The 19,720-nt window shown below is 37.9% G+C and overlaps 1 protein-coding gene across 10 annotated transcripts in view; it reads left to right on the top strand.

The window, feature by feature from the left end:
• COMMD10 (COMM domain containing 10) overlaps positions 1 to 19,720 on the top strand; it is a 155,074-nt gene that overhangs the window by 15,039 nt on the left and 120,315 nt on the right. For 8 of the 10 annotated variants that reach the window (XR_012053108.1, XR_012053106.1, XR_012053107.1 and 5 more), the window contains exon 5: positions 12,701 to 12,811. The exons of 1 other annotated variant lie outside the window; for it this stretch is intronic. Coding sequence is in view for 5 of the 9 variants with exons in the window: in XM_072922545.1 (XP_072778646.1) it covers positions 12,701 to 12,811 (111 nt within the window). In the remaining 4 variants the exon portion in view is untranslated. Of the gene's footprint in view, positions 1 to 12,700; positions 12,812 to 14,327; positions 14,557 to 19,720 lie in introns of those variants that run through there. One more of the 10 variants, XM_030259072.4, reaches the window with a different exon arrangement.

Below are 19,720 nucleotides of genomic sequence, written 5' to 3'. Positions count from 1 at the left end.
GGATAGTTCCTTTTTTATTCAGATGTGAGAAATCTACTTCCTCAAGAATAGGCTTTTTGTGCACTCTTCCACGGTGTTAGTTACTCATTCTTAACACTAAAATAATAGGAGGTTAGACTTCACAATCTTAAGATGTCAATATTTACTTTTAACTATGACTTAAGGTAGCCTATTAAGTAGGGAGCCTTGATGTCGTAAAGCTGAACTTACCTCCAGAGTAGCTGCTGTATGTAAACTGAGATACACGATCAGATTTATCAGAAAAAGATGAAGAGAGTGTAACTTTGAAAAATACTCTGTGCACTTGTGCATTATTATGGTGTTTTTAATAGAAAGAGCTTCAAGCTTGTCAATTTCTTTTTCAGGCTATGAAAAGCATAATATGATGTTCAGTAACACCGAAGTTATCACAAATACCAGATCATTTTGAACTAAATGGTCTCTCAAAATAAGGATTAAATTATTTGAAAATAAGAGGGTCAATCTATATACCAGTGGAGCATGACAATATTTCTGTATTGCTGTAACTGGCCTACTTTATCTGCAGTAGTTCATTAGGCTTGAGCCTAATGGAAGACTGTTTTCTGTGGTACCTGTAAAAAATGAGCCAGTAAGAAGTTATTGGCATTCTGTCCCTTTATGCAGCTTTTAAAAATCTCAGAAAAAATGAAGTTAATTTCACTACTTCAGCATGTCCTCAAATGAATTGGACTGCCTGAGAATGGAAGTAACAATGGATGCTCTTAAACTACCCTGAAATCAGCCTTTGAGTATGGATGTAAAGTCAGGAGACCTGGATGTTATTTCTTAGCTACACAAGTCTACAGAAGCATTCTGTGCTGTAGAAAGCTGCTGGCAACAAAGTACAGGGGTGTTCATGTTAATCAAGTCCTTCAGCACCACCAGTACCTGGACCCCACAAGGAGAGCCTACAAGAGAGCTGGAGAAGAACTTTTTACAAGGCCATGTAGTGATAGAATGAAGGGAGCAGGCTAAAAACTAAAAAAGGACAGGTTTAATTTAGATGTTAGGAGGAAATTTTTTGCTGTGAGGGTGGTGAGGCACAGCAACATGTGACCCAGAGGAGCTGTGGATGCCCTGTCCCTGGAAGTGTCTGAGGCCAGGCTGGATGTGGCTCTGCATAACCTGGTCTAGTGGAAGGTGTGTGGAGGAGAGGGGAGTTGGAACTAGATAATTTTTAAGATTCCTTCCAAACCATGCTATAATTATAAGGACTTAGCTTTCTGCCATGATTTGAATTGGCAGAAGGAATGGTAGGATTTATTTTAATTTGTGCTCATGTTATTGGCTTTTAATTCTGACTCTGGACTACAAGTTCAGTTTGCTTTAAAATTTTCCTTAGTCATGTTAGGAGGCTTTAGCAGTTCCTTAGCAACTTTGTGGTGATGAAAATTTTTTGCTACCTAAAAAGGCACATGTTGGGGAGTTTTGTTGCTTTAAAAAAGTTCAAAGGTCAAACTAAACATAGCCCATTGACAGTGGAAGAGATACTGAAGAGAAATAATACAATTGAGAAACTGCATTATACAGCTGGTTTTAAAAGACTACTATTATATGGTAATGTTATCACTTTTATTTACCAATTACCTTTAAGCTATACTGAAAACATTGGTTTGGTACTAATAGTAGACTTCTACAAATTGGATATGTTAGTTTGCCTATGCTATATGCTCCTTTCCTATTCAGGGCTTTCATAACCTTTTTTCCTTCATAAGCATAAAACTACAGGACACTTGCTGCTAGTTTAGAATTGCTTCCACATTCTCTCCTCACCAGGCTTGTTAGGCAGTTCAGCCCAGAATTGTGTTTTTCTCCCTTTCTAGGTTTTAAGATGAAACTGTGTCTGAGCATTCTTCTTGCCCTTTGCTAACTGCTAATCAGCACTTATTGCTCTGCCAATAGAAATGCTGATGGTCATTTACTTGCCAGAGAGGCTAATACTGGATATGACAGGACCTTTATATCATTTTCCTGTAGCCTGGTTATCTGTAGTGGATTGTTAAGTAGCATTTAACCTGTAATGCTGATTGATTGTCCATATATTTTGAATCAAGTATGTTTTCTGAATGTAACATTTTATTCTATTTAGTGAAAGCTAGGTGTTCTAGAAACAGCAAATCTTGCCAAGAAAAGGGAGAGCAAGAACCTGAACAAAATAATTAGATCTCCATAACAGGCTAAATTTGATCTGTAAAGTAATTGCCTGTTTCATAATTGTCTAAATGCCTTGTGGTTATAAAAAACCTCAGTTCTGTTGATTTTATGTGTCCAAGCAGTATTTCTGTAGTGTAGTTCTTGCAGGTTCATTGCTGTGTTGAGCAACTAATTGTTGCTTTTACTTTCTGTGAGTCTGTGCTTAAGCTTTCTAAGGGACAAACAGGTGCCAAATCATGGATGAGAAATAATGGTTTGCATGGTATTATGGTGTTACAGGGTGATGTTATTATGCTTATATGTGTAATTGTGGCTTCTATTATGGTGAGTATGTAGCGCTTGTCTTGGCGTGTTTGGGGTAGTGTGATATAGTCAATCTGCCAGGCCTCCTTATATTTGTACTTGGACCACTGTCCACCATACTAGAGGGGCTTTACTTGCTTGGCTTGTTTGATGGCAGTACACGTCTTACAGTTATGGATAACTTGAGAAATACACATCTGTAATAGCTTGCAGGGGGTTTATAAAGGTGCTGAAGTCTGTTCCAGGAATCTATGGTTCATGGTTATGGTTGTACAGACAGGTTGTTAGAGAGGAAGCAGGGGATGAGGCTTTTCAGCCTTTGATTTCCTTCTCCTTTGAATCCGTTACCTCCCTATTAGAGAATGTTCAGTTTCCCCTGACTGTTAAGGAGACCATCTTCCTGGTGTTTAATCTGGTAAGCTTTCTCTATACAGTCTGCAGTCTCTCTAGAATGAGGGCTGAGATTTCTAGAGGGGTTGATGAGACCCCTGACCCTGGAGTAGACCCAGGTGTGAGAAATCCTGAGTGGTGTGGGAAATGGGAGGATATGGGCCAAATCTTAATGGAATTTTCTGACCCTATAGCCTGGGACTTTCCATGTGAACAAATTCAGAATCCAGCTAAGATGGCAAAGTACCTGAAAGAGAAGTGCCATGATAACTCTAAGGAGAAAAAGATCATTGCAGTGAGCTGGGCCCTGGCATATGCTTATCGCACCCTGCTAGATACTGTAGGGCAGCAGACAGAGGAAGGGGGGCAGGGAGATAAATCAGCAGCTATCCAGTCACTCAGGCTGTAGTCAACAGCCCAGGCTCAAGGCCAGCAGCTAAACCAGACAGTGAGCCTAGGCTAGCAGCTAAACCAGACTCAGCAGCCAAGCCTCAACCAATGGCTGTTGCTACTAGCACAAGAAGTGGAAAGTGCACAGAAAAGATCAACTGACCAGTGGATGACGATGATTATGATAATGCAGTAGAAGGACCCTCAACACCTGCTGACATAAAATCAGGAGTCAAAGCAACTGGTCCAGGATCAGGGGTTCTGGTACCCAATGCAGACGTTCCCCAAATGGGGAAAGAAGGTACACCCCATGAGCTGAGCTGTGGTTCTTCCTGTGTGATTGTGGAGAAAGCACTAGGAGATGGGATGGAAAATCTACTGCTGCTCTGGCACAATGGGTGCATGAATTGAAGGAAGGCAAGACTCAGAGAGGAAGTTCCACCGAAAGGAGAGCAGCTCCAGTTGCCCGTAGCCAAACTGCCAGGTATGATGATGATGATGGCATGTCCGATCCCCTTGAAGGAACCTCTAAGACACATGCCCAAGGAAAGAAGGATAAACAGGCTTAGAGGGGCCCTGCCTCTAGCCAGGTAAGAGGGGAGGGAAAACTGTGTTTTCTGGACTGTGTGGATTCGCTGTCCTGGCACATCAGAACCACAAAGATATAAGGCTTTGGTTGATACTGGTGCACAATGCATGTTAATTCCATTGAGACATGTAGGGGCAGAATCTATCTCTATCCCTAGTGTGACAGGTGGATCACAGGACTTTACCTTAGTAGAAGCTGATGTAAGTCTGATGGGAAATGAGTAGAAGAAGCACCCTATTGTGACTAGCCCAAAGGCCCCATACATTTTAAGCATAGATTACCTTCAAAAGAAGTATTTTAAAGACCCAAAGAAACTCAAGTAGACATTTAAGATAACAGCTGTAGTAACAGGGGGCATCCAGCAATTGAACACCTTACCTAAACTGTCTGAGAATCCAACTATAGTAAGACTTTTGAAGAGAGAAGAGTAAAAAGTACCAATTACCACTTCAACAGTGCATCGCCAACAGTACAGAGCAACTCGAGATGCTGTGGCTCCCATCTATAAGATAATCTGAGAGCTAGAGAACCAAAGAGTAGTCAACAAAACCCACTCACCCTTAAACACCCCCATTTAGCCTGTACATAAATCTAAAAGAAAGTAAAGATTAACAGTAGACTACTGTACATTAAATGAAGTAACCACCACTGAGCGCTGCTGTGCCAAACATGCTAAAACTCCAGTACAAGCTAGAGTCCAAAGCAGCGAAGTGCTATGCCACTATTAATATTACCAATTCATTTTTCTCCATTCCTCTGGCAGCGGAATGTAAGCCTCAGTTTACACAGAAAAGAGTACAATATACCCAAAATCGACTGCCCCAGGGGTAGAAACACAGCCCTATCATCTGCCATAAACTAATCCAAACTGCACTAAAAAAGAGTGAGCCTCCAGAATATCTACAATATATTGATGATATCATTGTGTGGGGGAACACAGCAGCAAAGGTGTTTAAAAAAAGAAAAAAAAAAATCATCCAAATCCTCCTAAAATCTAGTTTCACCGTCAAAAAGAGTAAAGTAAAGGGACCTGCTCGAGAGATCCAGTTCCTGAAAGTGAAGTAGCAAGAAAAACATCATCAAATTCCTACAAATATCATCAACAAGATCACAGCGATGTCTCCATCAACCAACAAGAAGGAGACACAAGCTTTCTTAGGCACTATCGGTTTTTGAAGAATGCATATTCCTGAGTACAGTCAGATTGTGAGCCCTCTTTACCTAATCAACCGAAGAAGAACGATTTCCATTGGGGCCCTGAGCAGCAACAAACATTTGCCCAGATAAAACAAGAAATTATTCATACAGTAGCCCTTACCCCAGTCAAGACAAAACCAAATGTAAAAAAACATGCTCTACGCTACAGCCAAGACCCATAGTCTATCCTGGAGCCTTTGGCAGAAAGTGCCTGATAAAACTCAAAGCCGACCACTAGAGTTTTGGAGTCAGAGCTACAAAAAGTCTAAAGTTAACTACACTCCAACAAAAAAAAAAAATCTTAGCCACCTACAAAAAAGTCTAAGCCACCTCAGAAATGATTAGTACAAAAACACAACTCCTCCTGGCACCCCGACTACTGGTGCTGGGGTAGATGTTCAGAAGAAAAGTTCCCTCCACCCACCATACCACCAATACTGCATAAAACAAGTAGATTGCTCTCATCACACAGCACGCCCATATTAATAAACTAAATCACCCTAAAATTTTCAAAATAATTACAAATTGACCAGAAAGTAAAAGTTTCAGTGTCACAAATAAAAAAAAAACAACAGTGACACAGGCTAAAAAAACTCCACCATACAACCAGTTACCAACAGAAAAAACACATTACACTCTATTCACTGACAGTTCCTGTCACATCGTAGAGATGAATCAGAAGTAAAAAACAGCCATATAGAGTCCCACACAACAAGTTACAGAAACCAGTGAAAGAGAGGGTAAATCAAACCAACTTATTAAACTCAAAGCCGTTCAACTGGCCCTAGACATTACAAAAAGGGAGAAGTAACAAAAGCTCTACCTCCACTGATTCATCAATAATAACCAATGCTCTGTGAGGGTGGCTGGAGAAGTGAAAAGAAGCTAACCAGCAGCAAAGAAGAAAACCAATTTGAGCTACTGAAGAGTAAAAAGATATCACTACCCAGGTAAAGAAGCTACCTGTAATAGATACCCATGTCCCCAGTAACAGAGCTAATAAAAAGCAGCAAAACAATCACCAAGTAAATCAAGCTACAAAGATAAGGGTGTCAAAGATAAACCTTGATTCAGAACACAAAAAAGAGTTGTTGCTAGCACGATGAGCTCATAGTACCTCAGGCCACCAAAGTAGAAATACCACCTATAAGTAGGCATGAAACTGAGAAGTAAATTTAACCATAAAGAGTATTTCTCAAGTTATCCATAACCATAAGACGTGTACTGCCATCAAACAAGCTGAGCAAGTAAAGCCCCTCTAGTATGGTGGGCAGTGGTCCAAGTACAAGGAGGCCTGGCAGATTGACTATATCACACTACCCGAAACATGCCAAGACAAGCGATACATACTCACCATAATAGAAGCCATCACAGAATAGTTAAAAACCTACCCTGTGTCTCATGCTACAGCCCATAACACCATCCTGAGCCTTAAAAAGCAAGTCCTTTGGAGGCATGGTACCCCTAAGAAGATTAAGTCAGACAGTAAAACTCATTTCAAGAATAACCTTATCAACACCTGAACTAAAGAACATAATATTGAGTGAGTATACCACATCCCCTACTGCACACCAGCTACAAACAAAGTAGAGAAGTACAATAGACTGTTAAAAAACACCTTAAAAACTTTAAGTGGGGGATCTTTCAAAAATTGAGAGCAACATTTAACAAAAGCCACCTAGTTAGTTAACAACCAAAGTTCCACAAATCAAGCAAGTCCTGCCCAGTCTGAGTCCCTGAATATAATAAACAGAGATAAAGTCCCAGTAGCACATGTCAGAAATTTATCAAAGAAATCAGTGTAAATCAATTCTACCTCAAGTACAGACAAACCCATTCCTGGGATTGTCTTTACTCAAGGACCAAGTTATACATAGTAAATAATACAAAAAAAAAAAAAAAAACCAAAACAATATATACCTCAGAGAAATCTAATTGTAAAGTAAAACTCATGTGCAAATATCACTATTTACTAGATGTTACTACCAGTGTCTGTACATAAAAACACACAGACATAAAACAGAAAAAAATGTATAAGTATCAGAAGTTTGAACAAGTGAAATAAAAGAAAATGTATATGAGTAAGTAAAAGATGAAAGTTTTTACTTAATGAAGTTTTTACATTATGGTGACAATATAGAGATAAGAAGTGGAATGTCATAGGGTGACGTTATGATGCTGGTATCCCCAATAGTGTGTTCTGTTTATGTTTGATATTATGTTCTGTGCTTTCAGAAATGACTCTGAAAGTGAAGGTTTGTTTTGTCTTGTTATCAGCCAGTTCACCTCCCTCCATGGTCTGTTGTCTAGAAGAGGCTCGTGCTGGCTGGCTTTGCTTTACTTTACTTGCTTGCTTTGTTTGCTTGCTTTGCTTTGCTTTACTTTGCTTACTCTTGCTTCTGCTTTTGCCTTTGTTTTTGCTTGTTTGTTAGTTTAGCTAAGCAGTCCAATTTTTTTCCCTAGACTGTTTTCTTTTCCCTTTCCCTTTCCTGAATACCATCCAGCCTGCTCCGGACTGGGACCTGGGAAACACCGAGGAGCACTGCGAGCCTGCGCTCTGTGATCTGCAGCATCCATCCCCAGCGCCCAGACCCAGGCGACCACTCCCAGAAAAGACTTTCTAAATTTGTCATCTCTTCAGAGTAGTGAAAGAGTTTTGTTGTCATCTGGTGTTGTTAATATTTTTTTTTTTTTTTCGTACTGGAGGGTGTTATGTTTGTTAGATAAACAGGTTCTTTTCCACTTCTATCTGAGAAAATTCTTCCCAAACCAAGTGGGTGGGGAGGGGCCATGGAAGTTTGTTTTCTGAGAGCTCCTTCCAAAAGTTTTTCTCCCAAATTTACCCTAAACTAAAACATATGGCATCCTGCTAGCACTGTGGTAAGAAGTCAGCTGCCACATCAGTGAGTTCTGAGAGCCATATAATACTGGTTTTCTGTAGTTTCTGTAATGATTTGTTACACAATCCTTTTAGAATCAGGTAGTTTACATGAAAAATGCAGTTTTCTGCTTTAAAATGAAAGCAAACCTCCAGTTTTTTTGAGTGTAGAGACAAACAGGAGATGTGATGTCAGTTTATAAGCCAAGACCAACTGAAAACTATCCTCTTTTCCTCCTCTGGTACTGACTGAGTATTTAAGCCCCTTTTTTCTCTTGTCCTTTAAAAATACTGAACTCTGCTCCAGAGGTTTGGCTGAAGTTGGAGGCATTAGGTAAGAAATTTTAGATGGATACATATTTTCTGAAATTCCATTCTAATTGTCCCTGTTTCACTATACTTCTACTTATTTTGTTTCTTCAAATTAGGTCCTTGCCAGCCATTTTTTAGTGTCAGTTTCTTGCTCAATTGGGCTCTGTTCTTGCTGTTTCAGGTTGGAGCCCTGCAAGATGCCTGTTATTAACATTTGTTCTGCTTTCCATCTCAAGGTTGTAGTCCTTCATTTTGAGTTTGGCAGCCTGGTTCTTGTATAGTTGAGATGATTAGTCTGAATTTCTTTGCTAAGGAATATTTATTTGATTTCTCATTGAAGAGTGTAAAATAAATGTGTAGTGTAGTTGAGAGAAGTATTTTTTGACAACTACTATAGAAACTTGTCCTATTTGACAGACTACATGAATTTCTTCTCAGGTTTAATTTGTAATTATGTTTATGGGCAACAAAAAGTGGAAGTAAGGAACTGTGGTGAAGATATGCTGGGAAGAGATAGTAGGGTATGTCAAAACAGAGTGGACTGTAAGAGAAATGGTGGATTCTGTGGGTGTTATTTTTGACTGTGTGAACCTTAATTTAGCTGGAGATTGTGCTTGAGGTTTATATCAGCTGTAAAGGCTGCCTTGACATTTAATGCACTGAGCTTTTTCAAGTGAGTGACTTTCACACAAATGTTTTACCATAGTTATGTTAGATTGGTGATGGTCTTGTCTTACTGTGTAAAATGCTACACTCTACTATTTAGCATGTCTGCTGGATAATCCAGTTATTTTTTTACTGGAAGACAATTACTGTGGCCATCATGGACAGACCAGGTGATGTTTTTATGTACCTATAAAGGTGCTGCTCATCTTCAGTTGAAGGGTCAGATCTTCTGACCCTAGTTGGGGAACTAGCTGCTTTCTAGTGTGGATCTGCCCTGGGATGGCTGTGGCCACTGAGAAGCACTGTGGGTGAGGGAGTACAGAGCTAGTTCAGCATGCAATGACATCTCACCTCTTCTACAGCCAGTACAGAGTGAGTTCTGGAAGGGGGAGGTGCATAAGTTCTTCCATGTCTGTGAGTCCCAAGTGCCATGTAATCTCTTCAGAAGCCTGAATGAAACAAAATGGACAGAACAACTGAAGATTTACAGGGGTTATTGAAAGCTTCCTCATATCTTTATTGCCCGGGTTTATTTGACAGAGGGTTCATAAAACAGATCTGAAGCATTTTCATATGTTCTTAGTATTGGTTTTGTTTAGTACCTATGTTTATTTCCCTTTCTTTTGTTTCCAGCTTGCACCTGTTTACTTTTTGTTGTGTTTTTTTTTTTTCCTAAGCATAAACTTGAAGTTAAATAAGTGCCAGAGAGATCAGTGAGAATTTACAGCAATAAATAGTACATTTTCAATTGCGTTTAGTGTTGCAGTGACAAGGTAGCTTGCATATTTCTAACCTGCTGATAAGAAATTGTGAGAAGCTGCTAAAGGTCTACACTAATTAAAAACATGTCTGTGTTTTCATGCTAGGCATGGAGAAATACTTCTCCTCTGCCCCAGGAAGTGCTTTGAAGTTAGTATATCACAGATTCTGGTGCCGTTCGTTTAGCATTCTTTTTTCTGTAACAAGTTTTATACAAGAAGTAAAAATAATTTTATAGTCTTTTCAAATTTGAAAATAAATTGCCCTAAATATGTACCACCTTGTGGCTAGCAAATACTTTGCCTTGACACAAATGCCATGCCGAAATTTGTCACTACTATTAAAAGGTTAATTAACATTGCAGGATGTTGAATATCTTCTAAGTAAACAAACACAACCATTGCCAGATACATGTTGCATTTTTCTTTCAGGAAAATGGACCATTTTGATGCCTTAGGCAGCATGCTGTTTATTAATTAAAACTTATTCTCATACAATTATGTTTAAAACAGAAAACAGACATGAATTGCACAGGAAAACAAAGTAATTTTTAAGGTAAAGCATTATAAAACAAGAGATAAAGCTGCTCCTCAGCTATGAACTCAGACCAGTGTGCTGTATTGTATTTGTTCTGAGCTCTCTACAGTATTCTGGGTTACATGTGTATTAGAAGTGAAATAGACAACACAAACTTGCATTTTTATTTTTGGTTGTTTTGTCTTCAGTCTACACAGAGTACATGGTATTTAATAGCTTCAGAAGTCTTAAAAGTCAGGCTTCTTTGTATATGGTTTTTGTCTCTAGTGGCATTATCTTATGATCCTGGGTAAGCTGCTATCCTGTCTAAGGCTTGGTTTCTGTACTACAGTAATAAACTGTTTAAGTAGGTGATAGAAAGTCCTTTCTAACTTGAGGAGCAGAGAGCTTGAACCGTAGTGACTGTAGTATGAGGAGCTGTCACATTCCAGAGCTTGATGTCTCTGTTTTTGTCCTTAGTGGTTAGAATGTTCTGTCAGTAGGTAGTACTGTTACCAGTTGCCTGCTTTGGCTTCCTTCCACCCCTGTAACCCATAGCTTAGGATCTGAATCCTTTTCTGTTGACAATTATCAATTTTCTTTCCTGAATGATACCTTTTTTTCCTTGATAAAAAGCCAAAAGTTATTTAGTTTGGTTTTTTTATTTTTAATGTTTTATCTTTATGCTCCTGAAAGAGTCAGAGTTAGTTTCTTAATTCCATTGAAGTTTGTGGAGAGAAAAATGTTTTCTAGTTGTATCATTCTGGTATAATTTCCTGGAAAATAGGGGCTAGCACAGGGACTTAGCAGTTGTCCATTGGTGTGATTGACTTGAGCATGTCCACAGAACCCACTCCAGATTGTTTTGTGCTTTTGGGTGGGATGGGCTATGCACTATTATTTTCACTAACCAAGATGTAATCATGTTAGAGAAAATCAGAACAGAGTTATGATTAAAAATTCATCTCCTTTTATATGTCACGTAACTTTTCTGTAAAGCATCTTCTAATTCCTAAGCTGTGGGCCTACTGTCATTAAAACTGTGCTCAAACTGAGGTGGACCCGACTTGGAACATCTTCACTGGGTCCCTTTGTGTGGTCTGCATGCTTTCATGGATTTTATTAAATGTAAACTTCCTTATTTTTATGACAAATTGAAGTTTGAAAGGTGCATTGATCGCAGAGCAGCTGACAGACTGCAGGCTGACTTGCTGAAGTTCTTCTTGCTGTCTTGTTCCTATAATTGCGCACAAAGTCAGTCTGAGATGGTGTCTTTCCCTTAACTGTGCCCTTGGCTAAACTCCTTAACAATCTTTAACTGGCCTTGGTGGTTAAGATATATTGTTTTCCTTCTGGTTAAGATACATAGTTTTCCTTCTGGTATGTTTAGTTACGTGGTAGTCAGTGGTTGTTACGTAGTTCTGCTATTCATCCTGTGTACAGATAAATGCAGTTTAACATACGTTAGTTTGGAAGTGTAAATCATATAGCTGCAAGAAATTTTGGAAGTTATGTCTTTGAGCTGTGTCCATGGGAGAAGCTTTTGCCACCGTTTTCTATCTTTCATCTAGGATTACTGTCAGTGTAGGATGCAGGGCATGTATTGCTGTTCATAGTACAAGGCATTTGGCATGGCTTTATTCTTTTAATGATTTTAGCTGAATTTAGCTATTACATTGCTGAGAGATTATCGAAGATGTGGCAATCTTTCACTTTTCTAAGACAGGTACAATATTTACTAGAAGAGAGAAAACCCTAGATGAAAAAGAATTTGTGTGTAAATTATCTTGGCAGATGCTAAGACTTTGTTTTTCCACTTCTTTTTATTCACTAAGGCTAGGAAGATAATTTTGTGGAAGCTTTGTGGTTCTGTTCTTGTGTACTTTATTTGTGCATGAGCTGTACCTTAATAATGCTTGAATATAACTTCAGATTAATGATGAAAAAAGAATTTGAACTGGATTAAAAAATAAAAAAAAAGTATTAAAAATTCAATTGCTCACATGCTTACCTGGATTTTGTCCTTTCAGCATTAATGATTCGAAAACCAAAATTATTTTTGTCATTAAGATCTGCATATGGTACAACACACATAAGTAGATCTGTGGATTAAGAAATCACTGGTTTTGGGTGGTTTACTATTTATTGGTTTTTTTTCTTTTTCCTGAAAGTAAAATAAATATGAAATGAAATTGAGTCTGCAACTTTGCTGATAAACTTCCACAAGAAGAAGAAGCAGCTACTGTACTCTGGATCTGTAGTTGTAAGGATTGGATCCATCAGATCTGAGACATGGGAAGTTGCTCTATTTGAGTGGGTGTAGGCAGTTTGAATGGTAATTTTGACAAGAGAAAAGCACATCTGTCCTGGAGTCCAGGATAATTTGAGGGAATTGCATTGTATACAAATACTTAACATTTGTGGAATGTGACGCTGTGTTCACTGACCCAGACCACTGGCAGTTCTGAGAGTTGATGTCAGTGCTTCTGTACCATCTGATTGTCATTCAAACTTGTGTTTTATAGCTTGAGACAGTTGGATGGCAGCTTAATCTTCAAATGGCAGAGTCAATGCAAGCAAAGCTGAAGTCTCCTCAAGCTGTGCTAGAGCTGGGAGTGAGCAATGAAGATTCAAAGGTAAGAAATATAGGTCAGCAGAGTTGGAATGAGTTGTGGTGATGGCCTTATGTTAAAGTTCTGTTAAAGGCATTCATTGGAACTCTTAATGTTATTCTTGTCATTATTTTTGTTTTTATATTTCATATAAGTTACAGTAGATGCTTGGAATTGTGAAATATTGATATAATAGCATAAATGTTCAGCAGACTGAGAGCTGTATTACCAGCTCTTTAGGCTGTAACAGGAGAAATAGGGAATATGGTTATTTTAGGTCTCTAAAGTTTTTGTAGCTAGCTTATTTTTATCACATAGCATGTGATCATAGTTCTTATGCTTTTAATACATAGTAGGTTGCAGCCTTCTACCATGTGTGTAGTTATGTAAGACATTGCTCATCACTTGCAACTTTTTTCTGCTAGTGATGTATATAACTGAATGCTGACACTATGTGAGGCCACAGAAACCCAGTATTTGGAGGTTTTAAGGTAGAGTCTTAAGTTCAAGGATTTTAGTGACTTGGTGTCATATGAGAACCCAAACTTACTAAAGAAGATAATTTTTTATTCATAAAATCTGTGTCTTTTGTTAGCCAGCATGTTTCAAATTAGACACATGATTTGCTTTTAACTTTATATTACTAATGGGAATTGGAATTTAGTTCTGTGGTGTCTCTCAGAATGTTTACCTATGTCAGAATGTTTACCTATGAAAAATTCAGTATAAGGAGTTTGAGGGGAGAAATCAGAATTCAGTGCTGCTTTAGCATTGCATTTAATTCAGTCATTTTACTAATGTGAGTGGAATTTCTGATTTATGATAAAATAAAAGAGAATATACAGCTTGTGTTTGTGCTTCTCACTAAGACTTGCAGCAGTTGTATTTTTTCAGCATTTCATTGCTGCAGATACAGGAACTGGACAAAATTGTTTGCCCAAGCTACATTGGTGAGCATTGAATATAGATTCAGTTCCTATGGCAAAACTATTAAAAATATAGACAGAAAAATGTCACTTTCATGTAAAACAAAAAGTTCTGTTTCTTGTACAAACAGAATTCAGATAGTGGACTTTTTCTACTGTTTCCTCTCTTTCTTCTTTTTGTGGGTATGTTTAGATACGAAGATCAGAATTACTTTGAGATAATTACAAGCCTAGAATAAACTTGTGGTGAGCATTTAGATGAAACAATGCAACAAGAAAACTGATGCTCTCACACTACAGACATGAAAATTTAACAGTCTAGGTTGGTGTGAAGGTCACTACAGGATTGCATCCTAGTACATAAGATTGACTTATATTTGCTTAGTGTGAGTAATTCTTCTTCTGTATCTTGTATCTTTGTGATCGCTTGATGCATTAAGTATTGTATCTGAAAATTATAGCTGCTGGATACATCTTCATTTCCTCTATGAAATTATGTATATGCCTTTTGTGCAGAGATATGGTATGAATTTAAAATGTATTTTCTTAATGATTGTATTATTTTCTCACTTTTTTCATAATTAATGGATATAATGACTTGATTTTTTTTTCAGGAAAGACACAAAATGCAGAGGAACTTTTATAGTCTGGCTCATTAGGGGGCAGTAGTACTCTTTGTCACCCTGGTTCTTTGCTTTTTTTTTTGAGATAATACTCAGAATCAATTCTGAAGTCAGTCATTGTGGGAAGTGTTTAAGTGTTTACATTTCTAATCTGTATATGACAACAGAAGATTGTCTTGTGTACAGAAAAAAATAAAGCCTATTAATAAAAAAACTGTACTGAGCAAGGCAAATGAAATGGGCTATTATTTTCACTTTTGCTAACTAAAATTAATTATACTAATGCATTTGTGTTTACTACAAATCACACTACTTAAAGAACATTTAAACAGTTCTTATTTACAAGATGGCTTCTAAAATTAGTATTTAAATTAATCTCTTCAGGAGAGGTAATCATAAAACCTGTGGCTATATGGATGTTGCTTGTGTGTTGAAAAATGAAAAGAAATCTGCTATATGCTATATAAATATTTATAGAGTACATTTTTTCAGCTTCAGATGAAATGCAGAGTCCTAGAGGAATAAATCCATCATAATGCAAAAGTAAGGTGTTCTTTAGTTCTTTCAGGTGGTTCAAGCTGCTATTGATATTTGCATTTCCCAGGAAATACAGTGCTTGTGACTAGCAGAGTATGATTAGAGCTCATGATTTTTGTTAAACTGTTTTTACTGGGTTTTGTTACAGATTGGCTGTTTGCTTATACTCAGACATGGAATTATGCTTGTGTTAGCCCCAGTGTGAGCAGGGGGGTGGATCAGGTGGTCTGCCAGACATGGTCTTCCAGCCCAAGTTGTCCTGTGATCTAGTCTGCTTTGATTGCTGCTTATGTTTTGTGTGAGAAAGAGAAAAAAGGAGCTTCCAACTAGAAATCCAATTAACAGTTTTTATTACAATGATTAATTTTTTCAAATGTTTAATTTATCTCAGAATCTGAGGCAAGCGAAATGTCGATGGGCTAGACACATGAAACAAACTGATATAATAGGAAACATATTTTTGATTTGAAAAATCCCTTTGTTTCCATTATGACATTTTGAGGAGTTTAGGTGGCATTTGAGAACTAATGTGTAATTTATCAGCTGTATATAAGGGTTTTTTTAATAGTAAGTTTGGTTTCAGATTTTTGGACTGTTGATTGCAACATGACAATCTGGAGATTCTGTACAGAGTATCATTATTTTTATGGTCATAGGTTCAACTGACCAGTAGAAGGAACACAAATTAACAACCCTGACAATCTGTGTTGCTAATTTAGATTTTTGATTTGCAAGCAAAGACTGATTCCCAAGAGTGCTGTATTTTTTAGTTTTTCTTACCTCCAGTAATCTATCCACATAGACACATACTCTCACATTCCTTCCCACTGTTAATAGCAGTAATTCCTTAGGCTATCTAATCCAGACTTTTTTAAACAACGGTGATGATTTTCTATAATCACAGGAGAAGCCACATAAATAAATAATATCAAAGTCTGTATAAAGATTGAAGACCTCCAGAAATGTCGCACAATTGGTGCTGAATATCTTTACAGAGGAATATGGGAAGTAGGAGTGTGTTCTTAAAGAGTTGTTGCTATTACTCATCATTAAGGAGATCCAGTAAGGCACATTACTATATAAGGTATTTGTTACTGTGCATTTTCACACATAATCTGTAGTTACCATTTATGCTTGAAAATCGTTAGGATAAATAAATTATTCTTGCCCAGTGTTGTCTCTTAATAGTTATCCAATTTTCTTCTGTAAATCCACTCCACAGATTTTATTAGATTCAGTTATCTAATCACAATTTGTCCTGTGGAAGGCTTTGCTCTTTTCTTGTTTTCCTTCTCCTTATTTAATCTGTGAATTTATTCTTAATCATAAAGAACTTCTTGGGGGAGCTCTGTTTTTCAGTATAAATACTATGTAGAGATTCCTTGTGAACAATCAAAATTTTGCTTCTTTTGTTCCTTCTTTATAGATGTATTTGAAGAATTTTTATGGGATTTTGTCTGCTAATGCAAGACAAAAAGTAACTGATAATTGTGGTGGTTTGTTGAATCTGCTAGTGTAATATTTTTGGTGAAAGACAATATTATCCTGATTTACTTTTATTTCCTTTTAAATAATTTTCCCTAGTGTCAAGATGCTTTAACAGGGGAATGTAACACATGAGAGACTGCAACAAATTAAGAGAGATGGGCAATCACTAAGCAAATGAATTTTAATTAGGAAAAATGCCAGATTCAGCACCTGGGATGGGGCACCCCTGGGTATATGGACACACTGGGGAATGAGATGCTGGATAGCAGCTCTGTGAAAAGTGATGTGGGGGTTGATGGAAGTTGAATCTGAGCAAGCAGTGTCCTGGTGGCCAGGAGGGCCAAGTGTATCCTGGGGAACATCAGGGGCAGCATCTCCAGCCGGGCAAGGGAAGGGATTGTCCTGATCTCTTCTGCTCTGGGGCAGCCTCACCTCAAGTGATGGGGGTGGTTTGGGGTGCCACGTATAAAATAGATACTAAGTTATTAGAGACTGTCCATGGGAGTGCAACAAAGATGGTGAAGCGTCTAGAGGTGAAGTGATGCGAGCTGCAGCTGAGGTTGCTTGCTCTGTTCAGCCTGAGAAGGAGAGACTGAGTAGATATCTCATAGCAGTCAGAGTTTCCTTGTGAGGGCAGAGGAGGGGCAGGTACTGATCTCTTCTCTGTGGTGACCAGTGACAGAATATGAGTGAACATAATGAAGCTATGTTGAGGGACATTTTGGCTGGATATTAGTGAAAGGTTGTTCAGCCAGGGGGTGGTTGGGCCCTGGCATACCAGGGAAGTGCCAGTCACAGCACTAAACCTAACAGAGTTCAGGAAGCTTTTGGACAATGTTCCCAGGCACATGGTCTGACTCCTGGGGCTCTGAAGGGCCAGGAGTTGGAGTTGGACTTTGATGATCCTTGTGGGACACTTCCAGCTCAGGATATTCTGTGATTCTGTGAAAATCAAACTGCAGTCTGATTACATTCGAAATGGAGCTGATACTACATAGTCATCATTCTACAGAGTAAGCAGAAATATAGAAATCTGGAATTATTATATTTTACTTGTTAAAATAACAGCATATGTGTTGGGGTTTTTTTTCCTGTTTTTTACAGACTTTCCATATATTTCTGGACAGTGAACAAAATTTATACCTTTTTGCTCTATTTACTTCAACAAGTACACCATTCTGCTTTCTGAGTTTGCCATTGTGATTAGTTTTCCCCATCTCTTACAAAAAAAACCAAAGCAAAGTAAATGAGAAATCTTCAATCAGAGCTACATCAGTTACTTAATTCACACTATAGATTCTCTGCAGCCTGTATGGCATATAGGCAGGACCTGCACATTGATCAATGTTTAAGGAAATATGGTGGTACTTCCCCTTCCACCTCAGTTAGCCTTTGTTTTGCTCTGAAAAGAATTTGTGTTTGTGAAGTGACACAACAGTGAGAGTTGGTGGATGCTAGTAATATGATCCCACTTCTGAGACATAGCAGGTGGTAGAATTGAGCATGTTACCCTTTCATGTGTCATTTCAGTCCTTGCCTTTGGGGATGATGGACTTTTTTTTTTTTTTTTCTCCAAAATAGAGGAGTAATTTTTATCTGTAGGGCGTTCAAAAAGAGGACACTTTAAAGTAATAATGCTGAAAGAACTATGATGAGGTCCAAAGATGAAACAATTGTAAATTGCTTCCCACCTTCATCAGCTCCCTCTCAACCCTTTCTTTTCTGATGAGAGCATCACCCTTTTCCTTCTCAGAGCACAAATAGCCTTGTATGTACACCCTGGGACTGAGCATAGTTTTCTCATCAAGCATATGTGTAAGTCTCTAACAATTGCAAAAAGAAGGTAGGACAGGCCTTGGATGAATGCAAAAATATTTAAGTATTAGATTGAGAGAAAAGGGTTTATTCATTTCTGTTTGGAGGAGTTAACTGGAGACCTGGATAGCCTCAGACAGCACAGTCCTGATTCAAGGTTTTTCTGTGCTTCTGAATGGGCAATATTGCTGCTTTTGGCAAGGTGTACATCAGGAAATGAGTTTTGTTCTGAGTGCTAAACCCTAATAAATAGTGCTGCTGTTAGGAAAGAAGAAATTTCCCTAGGAGGACATTTCAGAATATGAGAAATGTCTTCATATTTGTAGGAGTGGTAGTAAGAATGACAGTATAATCTTAAGTGTGTGGAAAAACTCAGAAAAATGAGCCTGAAATTTATAACTTGATTCCATAGCACTCAAATTGCTATGGAAAGATGACAAAAATTTAATTGCTCCACAATGAGTGACAGAAATTCTGCATTTACGATGAAGAGTAAATCTTGCATTGGATTGTTTGGTTTTGATCTATCATAGCTATTACCTCTGATTAAATCCATTTAAATAGAGGAAAAAATGAAGCTGTGGTCCAGAATTTATAAATGCTGGGAGGACTTTTTTGTTTTCTTACCAGCATACAAATGGATTCCTGTATAACCTGTGTTCTCTAAGTTGGGAGTAATATGATGTTTTCCTTAGTAACGATTTATCAGATGGTGTGGCTCCAGGAGTATGCACTCACCTCTGGCAATTGTACTGCAGCATGTACTTAATTATCTGACTTCATTTGTGATTTTATATTTTATTTATTATTCAACTTATATGAAGGATCTCTTTTTGGTATACTTGCATTTCTTTCACCTGGCTATATGCAAAATTTAAGAATATAGACTATAGTACATAAATTTACAAATTTGGTAACTGGTTGCAGCCTCTACAGCTTTGTTCATGGCAGGACATCCTTAGGACTTCCTCCCTGTTTCTTTGTGTCTTGGAACTAAGGAAGACGGTGCCAGTTGACTGTTTATAGTTGGTTGCAGCCTTGGGCAACCTCAGCCTCCAGTTAGAAATGGAGGCTTGTTTTGTGTAGGAGTAAATGTAATTGTCTGTAATGTGTAGCTGTACTGTTGTCCAGTCCAAATAAACAGCAGAAAAGTAGTTCAAATACTGAAGTTTAAACTTGGCAACCCATTTCATTGCCAGGCAGAGTTAAACTTAGGGCCTTGAGGGAGTTTGAAAAACAGAAAGACCTGGTGAGCTTTTCTTATTTGTTGTTCATAACATCTTTTTTCTTAGAAAATTTGTTTCCTGTTTATCCCAAACTGGTTTTGTAGGCTTGGTCCTTCAGTCTTTTCAGATGAAGAAGACAAATCCCTGGGATTCATGGCAAATTCTCAGGCATTTATATACTTTATTGCCTGTTATTCTCAGAAACTATGCAGTGCCTTAACAGCTGAACTGTTACTTTTATTTGTATGTAGCAATGGAAGATAACCCTATTTGTTCCATTCTTTTACTATGCGTTTGCAAAACTTCTGGACATTATTT

This window comes from Taeniopygia guttata, chromosome Z (assembly GCF_048771995.1).
Source record: "Taeniopygia guttata chromosome Z, bTaeGut7.mat, whole genome shotgun sequence".
Taxonomy (NCBI): domain Eukaryota; kingdom Metazoa; phylum Chordata; class Aves; order Passeriformes; family Estrildidae; genus Taeniopygia; species Taeniopygia guttata.
The sequence above is the reverse complement of the archived record's forward strand: the minus strand, read 5'-3'. Positions and strand labels throughout refer to the sequence as shown.